Genomic DNA, 27,814 nt, shown 5'->3' on the forward strand with positions numbered 1-27,814 from the left:
GTTTTGGGAGGAGGGAAAGTCGTAAAATATCAATTAAGGTTTGTTAATTTGTTTTGTACCTCAGAGGAGGTTTCCCTGTCTGTAAGCGATCACCACCTACTCATGTTCCTCATCAGCGGTGAGGGCTTTCTGTAATTATACAGCATCTGCACTCGCAGCTGTGGAGACGATTGAGACATAATATTCCTCTAAACCCCTCTTCTTTTCACTTAGTTTTCCTATGTACGTTATGATGGCATTTAGATAGGTTGCACTTGTGTATGTTCAGTACATGATCGGGGTGTGTGTGTGCCTGTCTGTATGTGCGTGTGCACGCTTGCAGCATGTTTTGGTGTGTGTTTTGGTGCTGAAATACCTTCTTTGGTGTCCAGAAGCTACATTGGGGGTGTGGGGGGGGTTATTTTTCCTTTATGGATGTTTTTTCAGGAACACTGTGCCTAAACATTTATTCTGGCGTGAGCTACAACAGCACAAGTTTGTGGGTTTTAAACATTTTAATAGAGGGACTTTTACCACAATAGTATCCCCACCTCTCATGCTCTGTCTGTCTGTCTGTCTGTCTGTCTGTCTGTCTGTCTGTCTGTCTGTCTGTCTGTCTGTCTGTCTGTCTGTCTGTCTGTCTGTCTGTCTGTCTGTCTGTCTGTCTGTCTGTCTGTCTCACATACTCACACTCTCTCTCTCTCTCTCTCTCTCTCTCTCTCTCTCTCTCTCTCTCTCTCTCTCTCTCTCTCTAATCCTCAGTTTATAATGGTATCATAAATTAAAGTAACATACAGTTATAAATAAAAACAGCTTCAGGGAAACTTTCAGAAGGGAAAATAACATGTTGTGTATGTTTGAAGGTGACTTAATTATTTCACCTACTTGCTGTTATTTTAGTCTTTCTATGAAGTGCTATGGAATTTTTACAAGCCAATGATATCACCCCTATCAGAGGTGTTACGGAGTTCTTCTGATCCAATTAAAACTTTGAACCCAGTTCACAGCAAAGATCAGCAGCAGATTTCAGATGCACTGTGGTAACTTACTGGAACTTGGAGCCCTGTGACATGTAAGGAACCATTCTAAAGGGCAGTCATGCTAAAGGCAACCCAGCATGCAAAAAGACGCTGGATTCTGGTTGTAAACTGGTTACAGTGACGTCTTTTCAACCAGATTGGCCCGCTAGGAAGTACATCCTGTTGGCCTTGCCCCTTTGCCCCCTAATTTCTTACTCAGCTCATAGATGCCACTGACTTAAGTCTCTCTTCACATGAGTCAGTCTCAGATTTGTCAAATTATCGTGATACTTTTTTAATACTCAGTACCAAAACTGTCTCTTGTTACACATTCCTGTACTCTGAGTGGCTAAACAACAGCTGGCGGTGGAATCAGTTTTCCATAATAAAATGTCTCCATTATAGTTTCCTGTTTGAGACATATCTTTCCTCTGTACTCCTTCTCCACTGTCAATGGACAGTGAGGGACTTGGCGTTATTATGGATGGTGAATCTTCACTCTGGACCCAGACAAGGGTCCTGGCCGAATAGGGTGTGTGTGTGTGTGTTAAACTGGCCCTGGCTGCACATCAAAGTCCCACTATAACTCTTAGCAGTCATTCAGACACACTCCGTGTACTGCCGGGAAGCTCAGCTCAGCACCACAGGGGTGCAGTATAACTTAGTCCAGATTTGTTTTGTTGGTGAGAAACATAGTCTCTGCGGGTGGTGTTTACACAGCACGCTCACATTGACAATACCTACAGGGTGTTTTTACAGTACTGCTGTGCCAGGCCAGCGAGACGATGCTAGATCCTGGAAAGGACCTAATGCTTACTGCGTCTGTGCCCTCTGAAATCGGTCCAGAGATTGTGTTTCCTGTTGTACTGTTCCTCTTTTCCCTAATAATGATAATAGCATGGTCGTTTAGCCGGCACTTGTATGCAAAACGATTTACAGAACTGTCAACCAATTTTTAGTTGATGTGGCCCTTGCGGAAACCCACAACCCTGGTGTTGCTACCACCAGACTCTAAACTGAGCCAGTGGAGAAACAAGTGAAATGTTCCCCCATTTCAATGTGTTACCACCTCCTCCAAGGTCTTGGTAAGGAAGTGTGATTTGTGGGTCCGTGCCCATGATGGTTCCCCTGCCCTGAGTCCCGTGCTTCTGGGCCGTTCTTCTGCCGGCACCTCATGCTCATCACACTCTCATTGTTCAGTGGCACCTGGCCATGATCGGAAGCTGCTGGATGAATCTGGAATCTGGCAACCCTCTGAAGCAATATCCTGAATGGCTGTGGCCTGGTGGGTATGAAAGACCTAGGTTTGGTTCTGAGAACCTGGCAACGGACCAGTATACCACGTTCCGTGGTGTGCCTGACCTGAGCTTTGGGTTTCTGCTCTTTTAAAGAGGCATAATTTTCATTTTTTGGTCCCCTGAGATGATTTCCCAGAACATCGACGTTCGGCACGAGAGGGTTGACGTTTACCTGAAGAAATTCTCAATGCATTTACACTCTCCAAATGGTTTGGATTTGCACGTTTCAATTGGAAAGCGAGTTATTTGACGGATTCACCCCCCCCAGAGAACCCCAGCAGAATAACATGATCGTACAACGTGACAGACGCAGTCTTTCCAAGTGGTCATAAGCACCTCACCTTGTCCTTCTACAATGTGGTTAAACCAAGCAGTCCTATTTACTGGTCTGAGCTGGACTCCCTAATCCAGTGGTTCTCAAACCTCTCCTCGGGGACCCCCAGCCGTTCCATGTATTTCATCTATTCCAGAACTAGAACACCTGATTCAACTTGTTGACTATTCATCAAGCCCTTGACTAAGTGAGTCAGGTGAGCTAATTCAGGGCTACAGCAAAATTGTGACACGTCTGAGGGACCCTGAGGAGAGGTTTGAGAACTACTGCTGTAATTCAACCTGACTTCCTGTCGGACCCAAATCAACTGTATTTCGTCAAAGCAAGGGCACAGCGACGGGATAGGACTGTACTCGTGAAAGTGAAAGACTCAGTGGTGGTGGATGTCTATGGCTTCTCTTTCAAGTGCATTCTTTCTGGAGGTTCCACCTCAAACAGAGTCATCCGTCAACCTGACCTCAATGTTGGGTGTCCGTGTGACGACTGATGGCAAATATTTGGGATAAATAGGGGTAAATGGTACTGGACCCCGTCGTGCTCGGTGAAGGGCTGTGGATTCATGGAGGCAGGGGCAATTCCAACCCTGTGGTGAGACTAATCTATGCACATGTGCTGAGGCACTTCAGAAGACCAGATGCTGGGAGGAAACGCATGGAGGTGCTTCAGCTCCAAAAAGCTCCTGGCGAGTGTGTTATTGCTTAGAGATAATGACTGACACACACAGGAGGAACCGAGACACAGACTCACCCACATCTTCGACCTCATGGCAAGGCTATTTTATGGTGGCCTAAGGTGCCATTTGTCAATGCCTTGGTAGAGGCCTATTGATCCCCTCACGTAAGCAGTCCGTTCTACACATACAATTCAGCTTCTAAGAGCCTTAGAGGCTTTACAAACCTTGTATAAATCAGATTCATTGGACAAGCAACGCTAACAGGCCAAATGTAATGTTTATTTTTATTATTGTTGATTTTGTTATTTTTGTGGTCACATTTTTTCATCCTGAATAAACATGTCTTGGGGCATGTTGTTGGTTTTGGATCCACTTCAGAAATCAAGGCATTAACTTCCCATCAGCAAGTACTCTTGTAAACCTCAACAGACACGCCATTATGAACAAATAAACGGACAGCTCTTTTTTTTACTAGCTGCGCTAGATGGTTGTTAGGAGAAGAACGTGGCGTTGTTTATTTCTTCTACTTCCCACATGTCAGATTGGCCAAAACATTTTCTGCACTGTTTCTTTACCCAAGTCCTTCTTATTGAGACCGAAATGGCTCGTTTTAGTTCGTTTTTTTTTCCTCCAGCTCAGCGTTGCTCTCTCCGGGTTTCGCTGTCAGAAAGCTCAGAGCTGTAAGTGCAGCCCTTACTAATCCTCACTCAGCAGCCACTCGGGTGCGTTTGTTTACAATGCGCATCGAGGCGGGGGGAAAAGTCTAAGAAGAAATAGAGGATGAAAACTTTGACGGAAAGGCGCAAATTCTTGTAAATAATGTAATTGCCCGACACTACAATATATCATCCAAGCGGAGTGCTGCGTACACGATGTGCGCCAAGTGAAGTTCCAGTAACGACAGAGTGTTGTGTTTTGCTTGGCAACCAGGGGCCTCTCCTCTCTACATTGTGGCCAATTGGTAACAGTTGTGGTGGGTAACTAGCTACAGGGGCCCAGGATTCAGAGTGTAAAGTGGAGCTCTCTGCCTGTCATATCCTCAGGAGAAATCACTTGGGTAAGTGCAACGAAATGAGTGCATGCCGAGTCGGTTTGTGTTTGAAAAACAAGCAGCGCGCTCTCCCTCTCTTTCTCTCTGTGCCCAGGCCATCGGATTAGGAAGGCATCCTACAATAACACACACAGTTAATACAGCGTGTCCTGGAGCCAGTGGGGTGTCACTGTTTAGAATGGTGCCCCAAAGCCGCAACAGCAAATCCAGTACAAATGAGTCAGCAACTTGGGTGTTTGGAGGGATATGAAGGAGGTTGGGGAGGGAGTAAGTCCCCTCTCATTTATCTCGAAGAGCGACATTGCCCATTGTTTTGTGTAGGGCTGATGTTAGTTATCTGAGCCCTGTTGTAATAGCCTACAAGAGACATGGTCAGGGGGGGTGAGAGAGACAGACAGAGATACACACACACTCGGGGCCTAGGAGTGCTGCTTTGCCTCTTCTACAGACTCTGCCGTGACAGCTCCTGTTGGTGGTACTGGATGCCTATTGGCCTGTGGCCCAACACCACATCCTGTGGGGGATGAGACTGGGAAATCCCTCCCAGGACGCTGCATTGACAGACCCCAGTACCTGAACCATTGCTTCACTCAGTTGCACTTCCTGCCCCTTGACAAACACTATTCCTCACTATTCCTCAAAGGGATTTCTGCTTCTTTGGTCTCCCAAAACAATTGGCCGTCCAATACTGAAACTAAGGCGTTCATCCTAGAACTCACTGTTCCCTATGTGCAGAGGAGAGGAAGTCTCTCAGTCTCTCCATCCAGATGACATCCAACAGGGATGGACATGAACCTGTTAACTATTGTGTCTTGAGACAGGAAGCTGGCATTGGATCTAAAGGCAATCAGAAACATTGTTTAGAGAAGCAGTGTAATTGTCTTGGACGGGAAATGATGGGACTCTGAGAGGGCGCAGTGTAGTCGGCCGCAGAGGAGAAAGTAAAGATGTGGGTGACGTCATCACAGAACAACATCTGTGTCTGAGTCTTCGGCGGCGTCATGTTTCCTTAGAAGAATGTGACCGTCGTCCTACAGTGCACCAGTGTGGTTGGGGAATTGCTGTGTCAAATGACATCACTTGTGGGCATGCCTACACCTTTCCTCCTCGGCAACCTGTACTGCACACAGGACAAAGACAGAGAAGACTAGGAAGATAATGCAACCTGAAAACAAAAACAAACTCATGCGGGGGTGCTTTCCCTTCTTTGCATATAGTTGAGAGAGAAAGAGCTACAGAAAGAGAGGAAAGCAAGGTGACAATGGTGTGTACCCTTCTGGAAGAGACAGGATTGCGCTGTTTATTTTGCTGTTTGGGAAGGAAAGTCTCTTCTTTTTTCTTCTTTCCAGAGCTGTGAACTTGGCCTGTCAGTTGACACATCTGTGTAATCTCAACAGCACTGCTGTCTCTGTCTTTTGGCTGCCAACCAACCACCCACCCACCCGGTCTTTCCCTCAAGCGACTGCGCCTGGAGTTTTTAATTGTGTTTCTAGTTAAACAAATGAGGTGACAATGGAAACAGTCGGTATCCATTAAGAACTTGCTAATTGCCCCCTACATTTTCTTGGGGAATGTTGGAGCAAGGACATAAATATCTTTGCGTAGATTAATTAAGAAAAGTGTAGTTAGTTTCTTCAGTGTATATTATGACGCTGATAGATTCATGTCTCTTTCCTCAGGGAAGGAAGAACACCGAAGTTGTCTTAATTGTGAAGGAAACTATTCTTGTTTGTTTTTACCAATGTACTCTTCCTCTGACTTGCAATCACTTGTCCCTTCATTTAAAAAAGGTGGAATATCAATGGCTCGTTGCCCATTTATCTGCATTTTTTAAAGTCTTTGCTTGGAGTTTTTTCGTCAACTTTAGATTGCTGTTTTAGATTGGGCTTTCACATTGGTTTATGTCTGTGGGGATGTGTGGGTGGAGAAATCCATTCATTAAACTTGTTGATGTGCTGTGCACTGAATAGTAAACTAGACACGAACAGCTGTGTCCCGCCAACTTTTTCCTCATTTAAATGAAGAAGCTTCTGTGTGAGAATGTGTGACTGTGTGTTTTCTGTCTCTGAGGTGTTACTCCTGAATTCTCAAAGTGAGATACTGTCTAACCAGACTCTTGGTAATAATGCCTCGCCTTGACCTTGGGCTGTATTCTGAAGAGAGCCTCATCACTGACATTGACAAAGGCTCTGTTTGACCAGCAGACCTGATTGCAGACCTCAGCACACATTCCAAAGAAAGATGGCTTCCTCTACTTACCAATGTGAAAGGGGGGGGGGGGGGGGGGGGGGGGGGGGTGCGCAAGCTGTCACAAACAGTACACCGGAAACTGCAAGCAGGGCGAATGACATCACTATGTGAGTATGAGCCTATGACTCTGTGCTCTCTCCCACACTGTGGGTTTGGAGGTTTATCCAGTGTAATAGCATTTAAAATAAACAGCCTTCGTTTTGGAACAGGCCATGCATTGTGGTGTTGCTGATAGGCCTGGTCCTAGCCAGGGAGAGCAGCTGTCATGTATCGGAGCAACGTGCTACATTAGGAAATTGGGAATTATATCTCTGGAGCGCGGCATGCGAAGAGGGAAAGCGAGTTGGTTCTTTTTTTTTTTTTTTTGTGTACCTATCTCAAGGGGTAGTTGGTGTCTTTCTCTCTTTTTCGCCGCTCATAAATTGTTGCCTCATGCTAGGATGAGGTGGATGTCCCAGGAGATGTTTTACACATGGCCCTCTCACGTCTCTCCATCACCCCTTTCCTCTCGCCTCCGCACTTGGCCCCTTTAAAACTGACGCTGCCTGACCCGCCTCACCCAAATTATCCCCAACTTAATTATCTGAGTTGGGCCGAAAGCAGGTTCCCTTGTCATCCACTGATGACTCCACTTACCGAAGCATGTTTTCTCACTGGCAAAGGGGCGTCTCGAACTAGGAAAGACAACTTACCTAGAGATAAGAATAGTCTGATTATGACCTTGAGAACTCACTCGTGGGAATTTCATAATTTAGCCTAGTTGATGTTACACAGGACGGATGCAAATTGTATTGGAGTAATTTTGTAACTTGCCAGAAAACCCTCTCTTAGCCATGTATGTCTGTCTCAGACATCAGAAAACAGGTAGTTTCCTGGAAATAAGAAAGCTGCTTGTTTGAGTTGGCAGCCAAAGGAGGCCTGTAGGTGAAAGACTTGCTTTCCTTTCCTGAAAAAACTCCAACTTGACAAAATGGGTAATATGTGAACAGAGTTTCTGTCCGTTCAGTTGGTCTTTTTCTCCACAGCCTCAGTTTGTTTAAAAAAAAAAAGTAAAGTCCACAACACGTCACTGTTTGTGCCCCCAGTATTTTTTATTCTGTCAAAGGTTTGCTGGAGACTGGAGAGGACCTATCATCGAGGCTTGAATTGAACAAACGACGAGCCAGTGCCACACAGCTCGATCTACAGACGTATCCCGTATTCTGTTTAGCAGTAAATCATTTCATGTAGAACTTGAGCAATGAGCCATGCTGTTTTGACACTTTTTCGCTCATATTTCTTCAGATATTTCTTCATGTTTGTGTTTCGTTGTTGAGTAATTGTTTTACTCCGCCTATGAGTTGAATAGCAAGTACAGCAGTTGAAGCATTTTCAAAGGCTCTCGCCGATGAAACACAGTTTACTCAATGTCATAAAAAAAGGCTCTTGCAGCGAGTGAAGAGATTTAATATTTCCCAGGGAGAAAAACTGGTTGAAATAACTTTTTTTTTTTTTTAAATGACCAGTTTTACATTCATTATGACATCATGTCAACCACTTTTGCCTGCTGGGATTTTGCTGAGCTGTAGTGTTGGATGGCAGTGACCTAAGTCGTGGTCTCGGGTGGTCTCCAGCAGTTGTGGACTACTGTGGCTGTCGTGTCACCACAGCAACTCGTCGTTATGAATTACAGGCCTCCAGCTGGACGGCCTTCAAGACAGGAAGTCCTACTGTATTGCAGCAGCGCCCGGCCGGCGTCTGTTCCACGAGCAGCCGTTAAATCACAGTAGAGTCACTGATTAAAGCCAGCATTGATTCAGGAAGTACTGAACGATTTTGAAAGGGAGAAGAGTGCTTTCACACATTCCCCCCCACCCCACCACTCTTGTCTTTTGTCTCGAGGGCTGTTTGAGGCTGCCGACAGTCCCTGTATAGGCTCTGATTCCTTCCAAGTCCGTACCGTTTCTATAAAGGGTGATTTTTATTAGCGAGTGCCGAGAGCACAGGACTGTTGGAGGTCTCTTAAATCTGAAAAGAATAATACTTTTTTAAATTCTTCAAATAAAATCTAAAGTTTATTTGTCACGTGCGCCGAATACAACAGGTGTAGAACTTAGACAGCAATTGCTGTACCAGGCAGTGATGCAACCAGTCAGGATGCTCTCGATGTTGCAGCTGTAGAACCTTTTGAGGATCTCAGGACCCATGCCAAATCTTTTTAGTTTCCTGAGGGGGAATAGGCTTTGTCGTGCCCTCTTCATGACATTCTTGGTGTGTTTGGACCATTCTAGTTTGTTGGTGATGTGGACACCAAGGAACTTGAAGCTCTCAACCTGCTCCACTACAGCCCTGTCGATGAGAATGGGGGCGCGCTCAGTCCTTCTTTTCCTGTAGTCCACAATCATCTCCTTAGTCTTGGCTACGTTGAGGGATAGGTTGTTATTCTGGCACCACCCGGCCAGGTCTCTGACCTCCTCTCTATAGCCTGTCTCGTCGTTGTCGGTGATCAGGCCTACCACTGTTGTGTCGTCTGCAAACTTAATGATGGTGTTGGAGTCGTGCATGGCCATGTAGTCGTGGGTGAACAGGGAGTACAGGAGGGGACTGAGCACGCACCCCTGGGGGGCTCCAGTGTTGAGGATCAGCGTAGCAGATGTGTTGCTACCTACCCTCACTACCTGGGGGCGGCCCATCAGGAAGTGCAGGATCCAGTTGCAGAGGGAGGTGTTTAGTCCCAGGATCCTTAGCTTAGTGATGAGCTTTGAGGGCACTATGGTGTTAAACGCTGCGCTGTAGTCAATGAATAGCATTCTCACATAGGTGTTCCTTTTGTGGTCTTTGAGATGTACTTTAACTGATATTGAACTGAAGCATCGTTCCAACTAACTTTGTCACTTCTCTCTTTCCCTCTTAGAAATCATCGATGACCTCACCCACCTGGTGGACAAGACGGATGACCAGATCCGCAATGAGACACGAAGGGTTAAGCTGGTGGAGACCAAGTCGGCTTCCTGCGGTGAGCCCATCTTCCTTCTCATTTGATCTGCTCTGTGTTCCTAACCCAACTGTAATAAGTCTGTCTCTTATCCAGATTTACAAGCATCGGTCCCATCTCCTTTTTCTCTTTCTGCAGCTCTCAGTAGTTCAGTGTGCTGTGAATGGCCTAGTAAAGGAAGCATAGACCTTAAGTAATGGGAAAGCCAGACCCAAACTCTAAATGCACTCAGTTATGTGTTATATTGCGTCTCGGTCCTATAATCTTTACTCTCCAGGTAAGTCATTCATGATGGTTAAAGATCGTGTTAAAGAGCTCCTATCAGAACCCTCTAAAGCTGGGTTCTCCCGGAGTAGCTCCATCCATCGTTGTCCATTCAGCGATATCATTGCTGTGCCCACCGGAAGCCGACTCGATGCTGCTTAATTGACCAGAGACAACGACATTGATGGCACCGAAACACCACACAATGGCGTGGGGATTGGCTCTATCACATCTACTACTCTCTGCTATAGAAAACAGTCCCACATAGGTCCCCCTATCCAATCCCCAGTACCTTACTCTGTGAAAGGGGCTTCCAAGAGCCAGGCTGTAGGACAGACTCTGTAGTAAGTCAAAAAGCCTTTCTTGCTACCACTTCCAAAGGACTCCCAGGAGCCAGTCTGTAGTGTAGTAAGTCAGCACCACCCTCTCTTGGTACCAGTCTTTGATGGAGTTCAGTGGTTTACATAGCAAAAGAGGAGCTGTGATGCTGTGTCAATGGGGCCCTCCCTCACCATTACCCCCCCAATCCCCTTTAATTTGTTTAACTCGGCTCTTTGGTCTTTAGCCTTTACAAAGCCCGGCTTTCCTCTCTCAATGGCCACCCTGCTTCTTTCTCTCTGCTGGGAAAAAGATATGCCAGAGAGGGGAGGTAACTAGGCTAGCTACCGTACAGCGAGAACGGGAATGTGCGACAAAGCTTGTTGGCGTAGTCAAGCTAGGTTTGCCTTGTAAACGCCAGTCCGCATCACCTTGGAGATGGCCGCATTGTTGCACCAGGAGCCCCCACTAACAGGCGAACAGTGGCGCGGGGATACAACAGTAAGATCTGGGGATGCGATGAAGGATCAGCTAATATAACAGTTGATGCCATTTCTGCCCAGTCACCATGACACACAGAGAAGGTTTGTTTTAAGATCTCAGAACTAGAGTCACTGTGCACATTGTGCTAACCCAGGAGTGTCTCTCACTCTCTCTCACTCTCTCACTCACTCAGTCACACACACACACACACACACACACACACACACACACACACACACACACACACACACACACACACACACACACACACACACACACACACACACACACACACACACACCGGTCTGTGTTCTCTCTCATTGTTGTCTCCTTCTCTCCCTATCCCTTCTCTTCTCTAGAGTGTCAATGCTTAACAATTCTGTGTAGTGGGGGGGGTGTCCCCACCCGCTCCATTCCTCCTTTTTCCATCCTCTCTCCTCCTGGTTTGTTTGACACTTGTCTGGGTCTCATGCAAAGAAATAATTGAAACTAGAACACGCCACACATCTTCTGGAGGGTTTCTCCTCTTGTTCTTGGGTGCGTGTTGATGATTCCTGAGCCCGGGCGTTATTTGTTTTTGGAACCCAGCTCGTCCAGAGTCCAGGCTTGAGTGTTATGTCTTCCTTCAGTTCTCCTGTAGGTGGGAAAGACTGGCTTTGACAAGGAGACGGGCATACTTGACATACTTTCTCTCATAAGAGTAGAAACATCCCAGATTATGCACACTGGGATGTGTGTTTAACTTGAGGATTTAACATAAGATGTTGCTGCTGTTAGGATTTGAGCTGTTAGGAGTTGCAGCATTTAGATGCATTACCTGCAGCAAGTTCACATCTTCTTCTACGTGTACCGATGGACCCTGTGTGTCAATCTTTAATCAACCTCTTAGACCTTCTGCCAGAGATAAAACAAGGATAGAGAGATGAGTGACTGAGGACGCTGTGGAAAATCCTACCTTTGTGTTTAGTCGGCAAGCTGAAGGCTGGACGAGCACGGGCTGAACATGGTTAGGGGTCATCTCTCCGCTGAAGGGAGGAAGGACCCACATAGCATAACATATCGCCATGGATTCATCCTGCAGCAACGAGTGCATGACTGGATCTCAGGGCAGGCTTTTGAAACATCCTGGATCTTGTTGAAACATATAGAGAGTCGAGACACAAGCACATTACAAGTCCTCCAGTCATCAGTCTCACGGTGGTTTATTGGGGAAGAGCCACAATCAGACCACAACACAGTCGAGGATTTCACCAGGATATATGGGTGACAAGAAAAACGTTAAAGCTAACTTGGGGTTAGCCTTTTTAAACAGTGTTTAAGCTTTGAGCAAAATGAGAAAGTTAAGGCTGCCTAATAAAAAGATTAAATAAAGTAAAGTCTACTTTTCACAGTCACTTCCCTTTCCTGGGAAATGGGTAGTGAACAGGTTTTGAGGGGGGTAGGTGGCATTAGAAAGGCAGATTACCCCTTAGCACCAAAGGGCCCTAGGAGGGTGGTGTGAGTTTCCCAGGGCTTAAGTGTCTCATCAGGCAACGTGGGGGCAGACCTCTCTCCAATGGACTAATCCCATGGGCCTGCGGAGGCTGGAGGGAAACCCCACACCCACATACATACTCACAGACTCGAATCCCGCAGGTGGCTTGCATCTCAAGTAGGCCTGAAATGTTAGGGCTTTCGAGGGGTTGTCTTTGAGGGTAGGTAAAGGGTGCATGTAACTTCATTTCACTGAATCCCATCAAGCCTGTTAAGTAAACCTTGAATACTTTTGAGGGCTAATTTTGATTACTTTGATGTCATTTTACCAACACCAATATGATGTTTAGCAGTCTCCCATGCCCTAGCATTCATTTCAGTGTTGGACCGAAAACAATACTGAAGCAAACCATTTCAAATCTAGGGTTGTACTAAAACAGAAACCAAAAATCCAAGGTTGTTGTACTTATGATGGTGTTGAACCCGTGGCCTAGAGGAGTAACAGGTCCCGAAGCGTATGGTTTGTCACGTTTACAAACGCTTACCTCACCTTTACCACTTGATTTTGGCTGGCAAGAGTGGAATATTGGATGGTTGTAAAACAATAGATCTGAAACAACAGTCGCTTTACTGCTTCTTTTTCAAACTCCATAAACATCCAACAGATTTGATCAGCCCCTCTGAAATGTGTTATTCCTTTACGAAAGCTTTTCATTTGACTGTATATTACTTCAATATGATGTTTATCAATGTGTTCTGAAGCGATATATTCACATTACAATGGAATTGCTGGAAGACAGGCAAAGGGTAAGTACGGGGGAGGTGTGTGTGTGCGTGCAGAGACAGAAATACAACCTCCACCCTCCTCCCTTTTCTCCACCAATTAGGATTTGTCTCACTGATACGTCAGAAATGCTAAAAAAAAGGGTGTACCCCAATCCTTCTTACTCTGTCCATCTCTAAAGATCTTGGGGGGTCACTTTGACTGCACTGCAGACACCCTGGCTTCAATGACAAAGCATAGTCTCATCTATTTGGCCTGCCAATGTGATTGTTGTCGAGACTGGGTCAGGAGTAACTTATTTAGTTAGTTAGCGGGACGGGGACAGTCCCAAAGAGAAGGGGAGGGAGTGTTAGTAGGGTGACTGGGTGGTAGGTAACATATCGAAGAAGAAGATGACTTTATTATCCAATGTTTATTTGCCTACGCCCTCCGTCAAGTCGAGCTGAATGTAAAGTAGACAGTCTACTGTCCTGTTTTAATATCCTTCACACTGAAGCGTGGTGTGTGTGTGTGTGTGTGTGTGTGTGTGTGTGTGTTATTTCTCTAAGTATGAGGTGTTTAAAAAGCCATCATGAGGGCTGTTGGGAGGAATGTTCCCACTTGACATTTACGTTGTTGCGGCTCTGCTCACATATGTAAGTTATCAAGTGGGGAGGTCCTGTCTCGACCAATGATCATTCTGAGAGGTCGGAGGCTAGCATGCTAGGCTTCAGACAGAGCAGTTTGATTGAACGTTTGAAATAAAAATTATACATAGGAGAAGAAGGGGAAATAAGACTAATTGGTTACATGTAGAGTTTGGTGCCACTAAGTTGTGCCTGCATCTCCTTCACTCAGAGAGAGAGATTTCTCTCAGTTTGCTGTATTCAATGAAGAAATCCTAAAAGTAGGAGAAAGTGTCGCAACCAACCAAGCTAACGAGGCATCCAGACCTTTGGACTCGCTGCTTGCCACATCCAAGCTTCCAAGCCAAGTCCTATGTCTCATAAGAACACCTGATCTAGGATCAGGTTTGCCTTTTAGAACAAAATGAACAAGATTCCACGGGGGGACGGGGGGGCTGATCCTAGATTAGGAGTTCTACTCTGACTACGACCCAGGCAATTAGTTCAGCTTGGGTTCATCTTCCCCCTATCTCTCCCTGTGGACCAGACTGCAATTACGCTGCAGAGTAGAATGCACGACGAGAAAGCCAAAGTATGAAAGAAATGTAAACCAAAAGTGAAAAGTCCGGGAGGGAAAATACCACCTCGCATGCGAAACAACCATGGACAACTTGAGTCAGCCGGAGACTGTCGACAGCCATCAAGCCATCAGATTCTCCAGGATGCAGTTGTTTGAAATCTTCACCCGATAGTGATGCCATTCAAGGAGAAACGCTGAGAGAGAGAGAGCGAGAGGAAAATGTGGCTAAATGTGTCCTTGGAGATAGTTTTCCATATCCACTGTAATGTGTGGCATGAAATCCCCCTAGCTGAAAGCTCACCACGGTTGAGAGGCGTGACACTTGACACCAGCCATCCACCAGTCCTTTTATTCTTACCAACACCTTAGAAAGGTTTCAGGATTTGAAACAGCTGTAGGTTAGATGACAACGGGCTAGCCGAGACAACTGGAAAACCCATTGAACGGTGGTTGTAGGCGAGCCATCTCATATTCAAACCCCTATAAAACAAGCCAATATGCAAACACAGAATAACTATCCATTTTACCGTCTTGATAATAAATGTCAGTCTTGAACTTTCTAATGCTTTTTCTATATTGTCTTGGCCTTGATTAAAATTAAAATGTGATCGGTGGAAAGCCTAGTGTCTGGATCATTTTCAGGTCCTGTGGGGTAAAAAGCTTTTGGATTTAAGTGTGAGGTAGCTACAGTATAATCTTTCGGGTCTCCTCTGTCTCCACAGCGTTGGTGGAAAAACATTGATTACCCTCTCTCTCCAGTGAAGTCAGATCCGAAACACATGCCGACCGCAGTATGATCTGTGCCAATAAACCTGTCACAATTCTAGATTGCATGTAAACGTGTATTATGTCATCTTGGTGAAAATGTGCAGGTAATATGAGGGTAGTAGCCTAAACACTGGGGCGCAGCAAGGATTTAGAAAAGTCCGAAGGGCCAAAGGTCTGAGCTAACTAGAAAAAGGCCTAGGCATACCTTTTTCAAGTTTACTGATGGGTTGCTTTTCCACCATCTATTCCTTTGGTCTGTGGCTGTCCAGCTTAGCCTGATCAGAAGAATTTAGGCAATGTGTAGACATCCCTGTCTATGTAACTATTATGTACTGTGCCTGTCTATGTAACTGTTATGTACTGTACCTGTCTATGTAACTGTTATGTACTGTGCCTGTCTATGTAACTGTTATGTACTGTACCTGTCTATGTAACTGTTATGTACTGTGCCTGTCTATGTAACTGTTATGTACTGTACCTGTCTATGTAACTGTTATGTACTGTGCCTGTCTATGTAACTGTTATGTACTGTACCTGTCTATGTAACTGTTATGTACTGTGCCTGTCTATGTAACTGTTATGTACTGTACCTGTCTATGTAACTGTTATGTACTGTACCTGTCTATGTAACTGTTATGTACTGTACCTGTCTGTAACTGTTATGTACTGTACCTGTCTATGTAACTGTTATGTACTGTGCCTGTCTATGTAACTGTTATGTACTGTGCCTGTCTATGTAACTGTTATGTACTGTACCTGTCTATGTAACTGTTATGTACTGTGCCTGTCTATGTAACTGTTATGTACTGTGCCTGTCTATGTAACTGTTATGTACTGTGCCTGTCTATGTAACTGTTATGTACTGTGCCTGTCTATGTAACTGTTATGTACTGTACCTGTCTATGTAACTGTTATGTACTGTGCCTGTCTATGTAACTGTTATGTACTGTGCCTGTCTATGTAACTGTTATGTACTGTGCCTGTCTATGTAACTGTTATGTACTGTGCCTGTCTATGTAACTGTTATGTACTGTGCCTGTCTATGTAACTGTTATGTACTGTGCCTGTCTATGTAACTGTTATGTACTGTGCCTGTCTATGTAACTGTTATGTACTGTGCCTGTCTATGTAACTGTTATGTACTGTGCCTGTCTATGTAACTGTTATGTACTGTGCCTGTCTATGTAACTGTTATGTACTGTGCCTGTCTATGTAACTGTTATGTACTGTGCCTGTCTGTCAGCTGTAACTACTCTATATTAGGTACACTTCGTAACGTGTCATTTTTTGTTGTTGATTGTTTGAATTTCTGTCGAGTTGCCCGCCTACTTATCCTTCTGTTTGTGTTTCTATTCTTGTTTCAGGCATGCTGGTGGTGATCGTGCTCCTGCTCATTGCTATAGTGGTGGTTGCTGTGTGGCCCACATAAGGAAGAGGCTGAGGGGAGCGTTTTGGACCGTCGCACCGTCCGTCGGATGACCACTGAGACTGCGTGGAGAGCCTACAGGGGAGACGAGGTGCAGAGGCACTTATGCAGGGATGTATCAAGCGGGCTGATTTAGGACCAGGTTTGCCTTTTATATCCCAATGAATAAAATGACATAGACAAGGCAGACCTGATTCTAGACCAGCACTCCTACACTGAGACGCTTGATACATAGTGCCTCCAAGCCCTCTAACACACCACCCCTGTGCCCTGTTAAACACACACATACACTAATAATGACAGACACACTCTTCCACCTCCCTCTGTTTCCTCTCTCCTTTCCCCTTGTATGAAAACTGAGTGTATTGTACTGTTCTCTACTGTACCTCAACACTTGGAGAGTTGAGCCCTGGCTTATGAGGAACCAGCAACAGTGTTTATTTTCTTACGTGGGTGTTGGTTGGGTAAAGGGTAGCACTGACCCCCCCCCCATGGGGGGGGACTTTTTCTTTCCTAATTCTGTCTGTGGGCTGAGAGGTCCTGGGTTCCAGGTCGCTAATTCTGCTAGCTTAGCAATTCACTCACACATATCTATTATTATAACAATTATTATATTTACCCACTAGCAGTTCTAATGGTACCATTTGTCTTGGGATTTGATCATGTTTGTAAGATAATGCCAGCCAAAACAAATAACACGTATGACTGTGTCACAACATGATGTGAATCAGTTTAGCTTCATGCAACCTTGTCATTTCTAATAAACATTTACAGTTAACAGCACGATCCATGGACTCCTTGGTGTAAAGAATATCGTGTTATATAATATTGGTCATCTACTAAGGATAATGTACTGTATCTATAGCATACTCTGCATTCTTCCACTATGTCAATTTAAAAGCCTTGAGATGCTGCAAAAGGTTGGGAGATGCTTGCTTGCGTCCGTGTGAATAGTATAGCTATCCCACTACTGGTCCGTGTGAATAGTATAGCTATCCCACTACTGGTCCGTGTGAATAGTATAGCTATCCCACTACTGGTCCGTGTGAATAGTATAGCTATCCCACTACTGGTCCGTGTGAACAGTATAGCTATCCCACTACTGGTCCGTGTGAATAGTATAGCTATCCCACTACTGGTCCGTGTGAATAGTATAGCTATCCCACTACTTGTCCGTGTGAATAGTATAGCTATCCCACTACTGGTCCGTGTGAACAGTATAGCTATCCCACTACTGGTCCGTGTGAATAGTATAGCTATCCCACTACTGGTCCGTGTGAACAGTATAGCTATCCCACTACTGGTCCGTGTGAATAGTATAGCTATCCCACTACTGGTCCGTGTGAATAGTATAGCTATCCCACTACTGGTCCGTGTGAATAGTATAGCTATCCCACTACTGGTCCGTGTGAACAGTATAGCTATCCCACTACTGGTCCGTGTGAATAGTATAGCTATCCCACTACTGGTCCGTGTGAATAGTATAGCTATCCCACTACTGGTCCGTGTGAATAGTATAGCTATCTCACTACTGGTCCGTGTGAATAGTATAGCTATCCCACTACTGGTCCGTGTGAATAGTATAGCTATCCCACTACTGGTCCGTGTGAATAGTATAGCTATCCCACTACTGGTCCGTGTGAATAGTATAGCTATCCCACTACTGGTCTGAGCTTGGTGGTCTAAAGCTATTTGATCTACACCCAGCATGCTTAGCCCTCTACTGTACTGCCCTAAGTCACACGTGGAGCTGTTGATAGAAGTGTGTATGTTACGCCCAGGACTCCGGCTTCAGAGATCCAAAGCAGACATTGAATGATTTAAGACGATGGAGAAAAAGAAAGAGTCACACCAGTGGCGACTTAACAGGAGTTTATTTCAACTGAATTCTGGATTTAGTTCTACCAGCTTGGTGTTCAGTAGTTATTGTTTCCTTCTTAAAATCACAACCATCTAAACAACCACAAACGAGTAAAAAAAAAAGGCAAAAAAGACAGAATAAAATCCACAATGTCTCGTGTCATTAAATATATCCATATATAATAACCATATATTAGTACACATCGTAAAACAAACATCGCAAAAAAGGTTTCGCAATGGCCAACACAGCTAAACAACATTTACAATTTAAAAAGTATGAACAAAAGCAATGTTTTGACAGGTCTACGGTAGTCATATTTCATCAGAGGAGGTCATTGTCAATCCATTGCTTGGAAAACTGATCTAAAATTTACATCATGGGGATTGAGGTTTGATTATATATTATGTGCCAAACAGAAATACACTTACATTTAATGTCACGAGTATGGATATAACGATGAAAGGAAGTAACATGTAAATGTATGTATAAATACATGTAATATGTCATCTGTATATTTCAATACACCAGCACGAAAGCATGTGTATTTATATGACTGATCTGTACACAGAGAGAAACAGTATGGAACACAGATGCTGGCAATCAGACCCTCAATGTACATCTGCTTGGTTTGAAATAAAAGAAAGATGTGGTTTTAAGTCATTTGGGGATAATCAGGTGATTGAATTACATGATTTTTCCTCCCAGTCCTCGTTTCACCCTCTTCGAAATCGCTCTGAACTTAATTAATTTGACAGCCTTGTAAGAGACATTGAAGAATGTCTGCAGCTGTTGAATAGCTGCAGCTACGGCATCCATATTAGGAATTCCATGTTAGGAAGACCACTGACAGTTTTGCCTGAAATCTGACGACTTGCTAATATGGATGCCGTACACCACTCAAGACAGAATTTCCAAGAACTCTAGAGTGACAGGCAGCATGTAACATGTATATCTTATGGACATGGGTGAGGTCTATGGACGGTTAAGTGGGGGGGAGAAGGGGTAAGAAGCAAGAATTTAGAGAGCTGACTAATAATGTTTGGAACAGTTTACTGCCAGTCAAGGAGGTAAACTGCACTCTTCCATTTCTGTTGCCTCAATACAACAAGAAAATACATACTGTTCTTAGGCGTTCACTCTGTCCATTCTCTTTGCTAAAATCTACAATCAATACATTGAAGTTAATAATAGTTATATTATCGATAATTTTCACATAAAAATACTACCTACACAGATATTTTATTGTTGACTGCCAATGCCTTTTTTAGTACCTTGGGGACGAGGCTTGTTTCAATCACAAATGCTTTACACATTGTGATTTTAAAAAAAAGATTTGCATCCAAAATAGGGTGAATTTAATACTACACAGAAACAATTCTGTACCAATTGGTGAATGGCCTACAGTATTAGGAAATATTGTTCCTAGGGAGAGGTCATATAAATATGTACATTGTAACGCTTTCAATTCACTATGTACCAATATCTCACTGCTTGGTTAACGTTCTCTGAAAACAGATTTGTGTTGTCCACACACAGGGCCTAGTGTTGTAGCTAATCTATTTGAAACCTTAGGTATGATAAGGATATTTATTCACATCATTGCAAATGCTTCCTTTTGGTATTGTGTAAAGCATGTGTACTGTATAATAATAGTAATGTCAATTCATATTTCATAAATGTACACCTTCAATATCAAATAAAAAAACACATCGACATACTAAATCTGGGCAACATGGGGAAGAACCACACTGCTTTCTGTCTCTTAGAAGGACTGGCTCCTAAATCACTTGATCATGAAATATATACTGAACAAAAATATAAACGCAACATGTAAAGTGTTTTATGAGCTGAAATAAAAGATCCAAGAAATGTTCCATATGCACAAAAAACGTATTTCTCTCATTTTGTGCACACATTTGTTTAACTCCCTGTTAGTGAGCATTTCTTCTTTGCCAAGATAATCCATCCATCTGACCGGTGTGGCATATCAAGAAGCTGACTAAATAGCATGATCATTACACAGATGCACCTTGTGCTGTGGACAATAAAAGGCCACTCTAAAAGTGCATTTTTGTCACACAACACAATGCCACAGAAGTTTTGAGGGAGCATGCAATTGGCATGCTGACTGCAGGAATGTCCACCAGAGCTGTTGCCAGAGAATTTAATGTTCATTTCTCTACCATAAATTGCCACATCCAGTTTTTTCACATGCAGGATTATCTGAGATCAGCCACCCGGACAGCTGATGAAACTGGGGAGGATTTCTGTCTGTAATAAAGCACTTTTGTGGGGAAAAAATCATTCTGAATGGCTCCCCAGTGGGTGATGCCCTCCCAGGCCCACCCATGGCTGCGCCCCTGCCCAGTCATGTGAAATCCATAGATTAGCGCCTAATTCGTTTATTTAAATTGACTAATTTCCTTATATTGAGTTGTAACTCAGTAAAATCGTTAATTGTTGCATGTTGCACTTATGTTTGTTCAGTATAATTGAACCAAACATTAATAAAATATTAAAGCAAGTGATCCTAAATTGAAATCTGGTTGTTATTGTTCTAATAGCAGGAGTCTTTGAAATCCCAGACATTTTGTATGCAGTCTGTCGTCTTCTTGGGAATCCAGCAAAAGTATTATTAAAAACACTAACCATGAAATTAGACAGCAGCACCAGTCAAAAAGAGAGTAAGGACACGGTGTCCATATTAGGACATCAACTCATCTGACGCTCTCCTACTATGGACGCCATGTATTTGACATAATAACCAGCCTTTTTGGAGACAGGTTGACATGCATTTTGAAACTGTACAAGACTGTGTTAATCACCACAATTCACAATGAACATTCATTCATTTCAGATCATTCTGAATACTGAAACCGGACAAAGAAAAATTTGTAGATTAAAATAATATCCTTAATTAAGGTTAGTTAATTAACAATGCTGGAGTCAAATATATTGTACACCTTTAAGAATGGACATTCATTTTCTTTCTTTCCATTTCACTGTCTGCATCTAGGGGCCAACATTCAATCAAATGTACAATATGTCACACCCGTGATATAATAAAGAACATAGCTAGTTACTGTGCGTTTTAGGTTACATACACATACGACCGGGTGAAGCGAAAGGCAACTTATTTGATAATACATGAAACGTGCATTTCCAAGGCGCAGAACCAATGTTATTTTATGGCACTTTTTGCTGCACTGCCAATAGGATACACAATTTCAACAACAAAAAGTTGAAGTGAGGACGTTTGATGATGCAGACTGGTTTGTCAGTGATATTATTAGCTAATCCTAAAAACGACAGAAAACAAAGCTTGTGATAATGCAGTGGCTTGATTTGTGGTGTCTTCGCACCAGCACAAAATGCTCAAAGTAGGGCTATGAAATATCAATATGAAAAAAAAAAATGAAAACACAAATAACTTTATATATACTGGTAATAGGTGCAAACTTGGCAAATCCACAGAGACAAATCTCAAAGGAAAAAACAACGAAGCCATGACACCTGCAGCGTGAGCTCCTTCACAAAAGTCCACTAGAAAATAAATCTTCTCAATAAAATTCTCTTCATGCTCCTACTCGAAAAAGTAGCGACAACGCACAGTCCTTTTCTGTCCTTCCTCAGTCTCCCTCGCTCTCCTCTCATCCTTTTTCAACACCCACTCATCCTTTCTCCTGTCCCGTGTTCCGTTCCCTCGCTCCAGGCGTCGTCCGTCCTTTCCGCCTATGCCTTCTTGCACTTGCCTTTCTTCTCACGTTGCTGGAACTTCCTCAGCCGACGGGCCCATGTGTCTCTCCACTGGATGACCAGGGAGCCCTTATCAGCCACCACTCCAGACTGCCCTGGAGAATCCTCATTGTTACCCAGGAGCAGGTACTTCTTCCCGGTCTTGATCTTTGGACACTTGCACGCCACATCCTTGGCCCTGACCCACAGGAACTGGTCACCGCGGCGGATGCGGCTCTCGCCCTGCTTGTAGACAGAGATGATGTTGACGGTGAACTTCCACCACTCGCCCGCCTTGTCCGCCTTCAGAATGTGCACCTGGACAGCTGGGGAGGGGGGAGAGAGAGAGAGACTATTTTTGTTATGTCTTTGTGTCTGACTCAATTCTAGGATTAGAATTTCCTGCTCAAAGGGATACACAGTACAGTGCTGTTATTCTTATCGCTATCACTGGGGTTCGTGTCTGTATCACAGCCTTCAATTAAAACCCCATCCATGTCCTCTTGGCACAGGAGAGCAACCCGGTCCTTATCGTCTGCTCCATTCCTGCTATCCTGACCTGCTGTGACCCTGCTCTTCTCTAGACCGACAAGCCATGATCCCAGCAACAGTTACTATGGCACCCTGGGACAATATAATTAAGTTGGACCGAGTCAGACATTTCCCATGGAATCCCTTTTCCTTCTTGCAAAAGCTTTGCCTAGACATCTCTCTCTCTGGCCATTCAGTATGACAGGAGGGAGGGAAAAGTGCTAGTGTATCTCCCACTACAGATGTAGGATCTTAATTTAATCACCCTGTTGCAGGTGAAGTTTCCTGCAACGTAAGACATTTAAAACTTGTAGCGTCTTTGGGTTTTAAAAAGGTTTCTGTTTGTAATTTCCGACCTGATGTTCCCTTACGATACAAAAATATCCATTAATGATAAGCCACATAATAATTTACATTTCCAGTTGCTGTAGGATTATTTTCCTACTGTAGGAGACAGGCTCATATTAAGATCCTACATCTGTAAATCTAGTATGCTACACTGTGTCTAGTACCATCCAGCAGCCAAGAAGGGTATCAGACAGACAGCGAAGCAGGCAGTACTGACGCCAGGTAGCCTGCTGTCTGTAGCTGAATCCTCTAGCTCTTAGTCTTCTGTGTCCACTGGTCCATGTGCATCTCCAGTCAGTGCTACTGGCTCCACAGACTAGCGCCATGAGACGCTGTGATCTCCACTGTCCAAGCGGCATTACGGGACACTAAAAACACCAGAACTGACAAAGCCTCAAGGGCAGGGTTCTGTTCTATTCTCTTTAAAAAAAAGAAGTGAGGTTGGCTTCTCCATTTGGTGCTGATTCTAGTGGAGTCATCAGCAACTACCTACTCAACCGGCCCCAGTGGATAGGAGACTGGACCTGTAACCTAACCAGACGCCCTTCAGAGGCTTGTATCCTCCAAGGGAAATGCTGTCAAGACAAAGTCGTCCGGTAGCAGATCCAGCTCCACGTCCATTATAGATGTCAGGGGATTTGATTTGTGACGTGATTAAGAGGCAGGGATGGGCTGTGAGGAGATGGGTTTTTGGGGAGCGGCTCTGTGATAGTATGGTTCATTACTGAGAGAATCAAGGAGAGAGAGCACCAACAGCTCTCAAAAGCAGCATAGATCATCTTAAAATGTAACAGCAGTCGTTAAACCAGGGGTCATTAGCTTAACCTCCTATACACACAAACTGACTATCACTGAGCGTGAATGTCATGGCTCTCTAAATGGCTCTAAATGAGACGTATCCTGCACTGCACTGCAGATTTTACGCCATGCATGGTAGATCACAGGGTTATCAAATAGGGCCCTGGTGTCCTTTTCTGCTAGCATTAGCATTCCTGGTGTCTTTTACTGTTACTATTAGCATGGGCATTGGTTGAACTGGCTGTTGACCTGGTGGCGAACCCTATTGGTGCCCTCGGTCACCCTGTCCTTCCCTGGTGTCACCACTGGAAGGCGCTCTCTGTTTGTGTTTGCACAACAACACAGGGTGAAACCCTGAGAGACCAAACTGTAAATAACTCAACCTATTGTTAAGCCCTGTTCCACTGTCATTTCAGCCCTTTTGTATGGAAAATTTGCTGTATCCAAGCGCCCTGTGGTTCTCTATGGGGGTTGAGTGTGTCTGCATATTATCCAGCATAGGCCCAATGCACAGCGAGACACTGCACTCCTAATGCTCTCCTCCACACCGGGACCCTCCAGTAAACCTTCCTGAAGTGTAAAGTCTTATCCCTGTACAGGACCAGTACAAAGCCCCCCTGAGGTATGGCGAGGCAGGGAGAAAGTGGATTAGACCCAGGCCTTGGCAGGGAGGCTAGACCCAGGGCGGGTTAGGGAGGGCAGCGTAGGGCTTGGGTAATATTGGAGACGGCCAGAGGGGGAAGCAGAGGAAATTGCCTGTAATTGGTCATTGAGGAGAACAGTAAGAGTAAAACAGTGGGGGTTCCCTTACTGTAGCCTGTTCTGAAGCATAGGAGCGTGTACCCTAACCCCACTGTGGACCATTACACATATACACACACACACACACACACACACACACAACATGTAGTCACAGCCTTCCCTGAGGCATGCTGGGGTGGTGTTGGGATCACTCATCAATACCAGCAGGTCCCCTCTACACACCTCCTCCGGTGCATGCCAGACCTGCCCGCCTGTGAGAGACTAGGATGGGGGTAGAGGACACTACCTGTGTTGTTGAGCAGCGCTCTCAACACTGCTGAGTCTGAGTTACAGCATGATGTCTTGATGACATGCACCTGGGGTGCACCTGGGTAGGGTCCCACCTCACTCCCCATCTCCTCTCCCCTATGGGTCTTCAGTGGGCACTGACAAGCTCTGACTTATAGACAGACTTATTTTCAGTGTATAAGGGTAAGAGTTTGTACAGCTGAAGACCACAACACATCACTGGGCTTCCCCAGGACAGAGTGCGTCTCCCTACGGGGGTCTATTGACTCTTGGCGTGGGCCTGAGAGGTGAAACATGGCCCCGTTACACTCCATTAGAGGTGCATGTTCCAAATCCTCCACTGAGGGCTCCTAATGTCTGACTCACTGGAGACCCTAACTGCTACACCTCCTTCACACATGAGCTCTGCTGCTGGGGATCAATGATCCACAGAGCTTTTGTTTTTTACCACTCATTAAACCTGTTCGCCTACAAATGGCCACAAACTAGTTACTGTGGTGCAGAACTTTTCTTTATTCGCATATGCATGGCAAGCTTTTCAAATCAATTATTTTCTTTTTTTACCAAACATCACACGCTATAGTATTTTCACATCTATAATCGTCCATCTTTTTTTCTAGCAATTTCCTCTTAAAGAGCTGCAATGAGAAAGAATTGATGCCACTTTTTATTTGTGGCACAGGGGATTCCTCCTGACACCATGCCTGGATCTAACCCCTCAAAAACTCAGGAACAATGCCTGGCCTGTCATTCATTCAATCTGCCAAGGTATTTTCAGGCAGGATACCCCTTCTTGGTTGACTGATTTAACAGACTGGCTTCAATCAGGTCAGGGTCAAACCTCTACAACCTTCACCAGGGTCTTAACCACCTAAAGCACCTTTTCAACCTTTCAACCTTTTCAATGGCCAGGGCAGCCGGATGGGATGGCCACAGGAATGCCTGTCTGAAAAGGCCCATCCCTTAAGTTCCCCTTAATGAGGACCTTTAGGCGCGCACCCCAACTGTCCGTCACACCGACTTTGCTTTATACATTATCCGCCTTGCCCTTAAATACCTGCTGGGCTGTCCATCATCCCGGGAACCCCCCTCCCCTTCGCACCCTCTCTATCCTCACACCCTAAGCTCTTCTCTCTGATGGCTTGTTCCCCCTCCTTTGTTTGATCCTTTGACTTTCTTTCTTGAAAAGCCGGAGTAAGCCGTCACTAGAATGCCCAGGAGCTGTAGGGTTGTCCTGGGGGGATGCCTGGGCTTGGTGCTGGGTGTTGTAAGTAAAGATGTAGCTAGCTGAGTTCCCTAGTCCACCAGGGCTCAGGAGGCATCGTGAGCTTCGACTGTAGGATTGTAGACTGTACTGTACAGAGGATTGAACTCAACCCACCGTAATCTTTCTTGCAGTATTTCTTCATGTTGATCTTCAGTTTGCCTTTTGACGCCTTGCAATAGGAGTCACAGTCTGCATGTAGGAGAGAGAGAAGATGCACACTAGGTTAAAACAACTAAAGAGGGAGCAACACAAACTGTGAAAAAAGACAGAAGTGAGACCACATCACATCTCCTTCAAGATTCCTTGCACTTAATCACGATACACATCTGCCAGGTTCAATTGTGTCTTCCTCTAATAGGGCTTATGGTGCATTGAGAGGAGTGGTGGCCAATAGATATGAGACCAGACAAAAAGGGTCCCGCTGCTGCAGGCGACCGCCCTGTCTGTCTGTGGCCTGCCCCCTGCCCCTATAGCTCTGATGGGAGGACCTCTGGATTGCTGCTTATTGTGCCACCAACCAGGCCACCGCTTCAGAAAACCACTCAAATTAACCCCCACAATCCCCACGCCGACCGCCACCCAACACCCCCCTGTCAAAGTGCAAGTTTGGGACTGATTAAGGCCTGTAGAGGTGCTGGAGATGCTGCATCGCCTCCTGATAAATTGAAATAATTTCGCCTAAAATTATAGTACTCTTGGCTGAAAAATGCATGCCCATATACTACACCAGAGAGCATAATTTAGCCGCAGAATCTCAATAGCTTCTAAAAAATATTGCTGTGGATTAAATTATCACTTACAGTCAGGAAAGCACTCTCACCAAATATAGAACAGCTTGTTGTGTTGTGGCCATGGACATATAATCAATAGAAGGGTTTTAGAACCTCTAACACTGACAGTTTGACTATTAAACTCATGGGTACACCAGCAATGGATGCCAGTCCTGACTTAAATGGGAGCTGCCATCTATGGATTATATATCTATGGTTGGTTGCAGCTGTCAGTTTGCCTTTTTCCAAATACAATCGGGATAAAAACAAACAGTTTGGAAAGCAAATGCCTACTGCTGAAAAGAGAAGACTAATCTGACTGTAGAAGCTTTAAAAAAACTCTTAAGTTGAGCTATTTTGAGTGATTCTGAGCAAACAGCACTGTTTTTTAAAAAGTAGCTCTCTCTTGAGATAGGCTATTGGGCCATCACCTGTGAGTAGCCTAGGCTTCATCATTGGGTAGTGCCACTGAAAAGTCTATTTAGTAACCTACTGTAGCCAAAATGTAAGGGATAAACACTGACAATCTGGAAATAAAATGTTGGTTGCCAGTCGTTCGTTCGATTAGTTCGATATTTATGGACGAGACCCAGTTGTTCGTTCTATATGTTCCGTTGCCATGCTCGCTGACAACCTTCTTCTCCCTTTCTAGCTAGCAGTCACGACCTCTGCAGCCAGAATAACAGCAAAGTAGCCGCATTTGCGTTTGTTTAAGCTGTATTCTATTGACATTCATTTGGATACAGCCATAACGATTTTGCCTGGCATAGCGAGAAAAGTTTGCCTTCTCGTCAGGACACTCGACAGTGTTAATTACAAGGACATAGCATTGCATATCAAACACTAGAATAGAAAGCTGGCTAAATACACTTAACAAAAACAAACGCAACATGCAACAATTTCAAAGATTTTACTGAGTTACAGTTCATATAAGGAAATCAGTCAATTTAAATAAATTAGGCCCTAATCTATGGATTTCACATGACTGAGAATACAGATACCTTTAAAAAAAAGAAGGTATAGGGGTGTGGATCAGAAAACCAGTCAGTATCTGGTGTGACCACCATTTGCCTCATGCAGCGCAACACATCTCCTTCGCGTAGAGTTGATCAGGCTGTTGATTGTGGCCTGTGGAATGTTGTTCCTCTTCAATGGCTGTGTGAAGTTTCTGGATT

The 27,814-nt window shown here is 44.6% G+C and overlaps 2 protein-coding genes across 2 annotated transcripts in view; one reads left to right on the forward strand and one right to left on the reverse strand.

Moving 5' to 3' along the window:
• Window positions 1-17,062, forward strand: part of LOC106587090 (syntaxin-8) — a 43,080-nt gene extending 26,018 nt beyond the window's left edge. Inside the window, exons 7-8 of the mRNA XM_082965537.1 lie at window positions 9,498-9,599; window positions 16,218-17,062. Coding sequence (XP_082821663.1) covers window positions 9,498-9,599; window positions 16,218-16,282 — 167 coding nt within the window. The 3' untranslated portion in view covers window positions 16,283-17,062. The remainder of the gene's footprint in view (window positions 1-9,497; window positions 9,600-16,217) is intronic.
• Window positions 17,063-18,136: 1,074 nt separating this feature from the next.
• ntn1a (netrin 1a) overlaps window positions 18,137-27,814 on the reverse strand; it is an 85,240-nt gene continuing 75,562 nt past the window's right edge. The window contains exons 6-7 of the mRNA XM_014175033.3: window positions 25,984-26,058; window positions 18,137-22,201 (exon numbers count right to left, since the gene is read on the reverse strand). Of these exons, the coding sequence (XP_014030508.1) occupies window positions 21,873-22,201; window positions 25,984-26,058 (404 nt within the window). The 3' untranslated portion in view covers window positions 18,137-21,872. The remainder of the gene's footprint in view (window positions 22,202-25,983; window positions 26,059-27,814) is intronic.

The sequence above is a fragment of the Salmo salar genome, chromosome 02 (assembly GCF_965601325.2).
Source record: "Salmo salar chromosome 02, fSalSal1, whole genome shotgun sequence".
Classification (NCBI taxonomy): domain Eukaryota; kingdom Metazoa; phylum Chordata; class Actinopteri; order Salmoniformes; family Salmonidae; genus Salmo; species Salmo salar.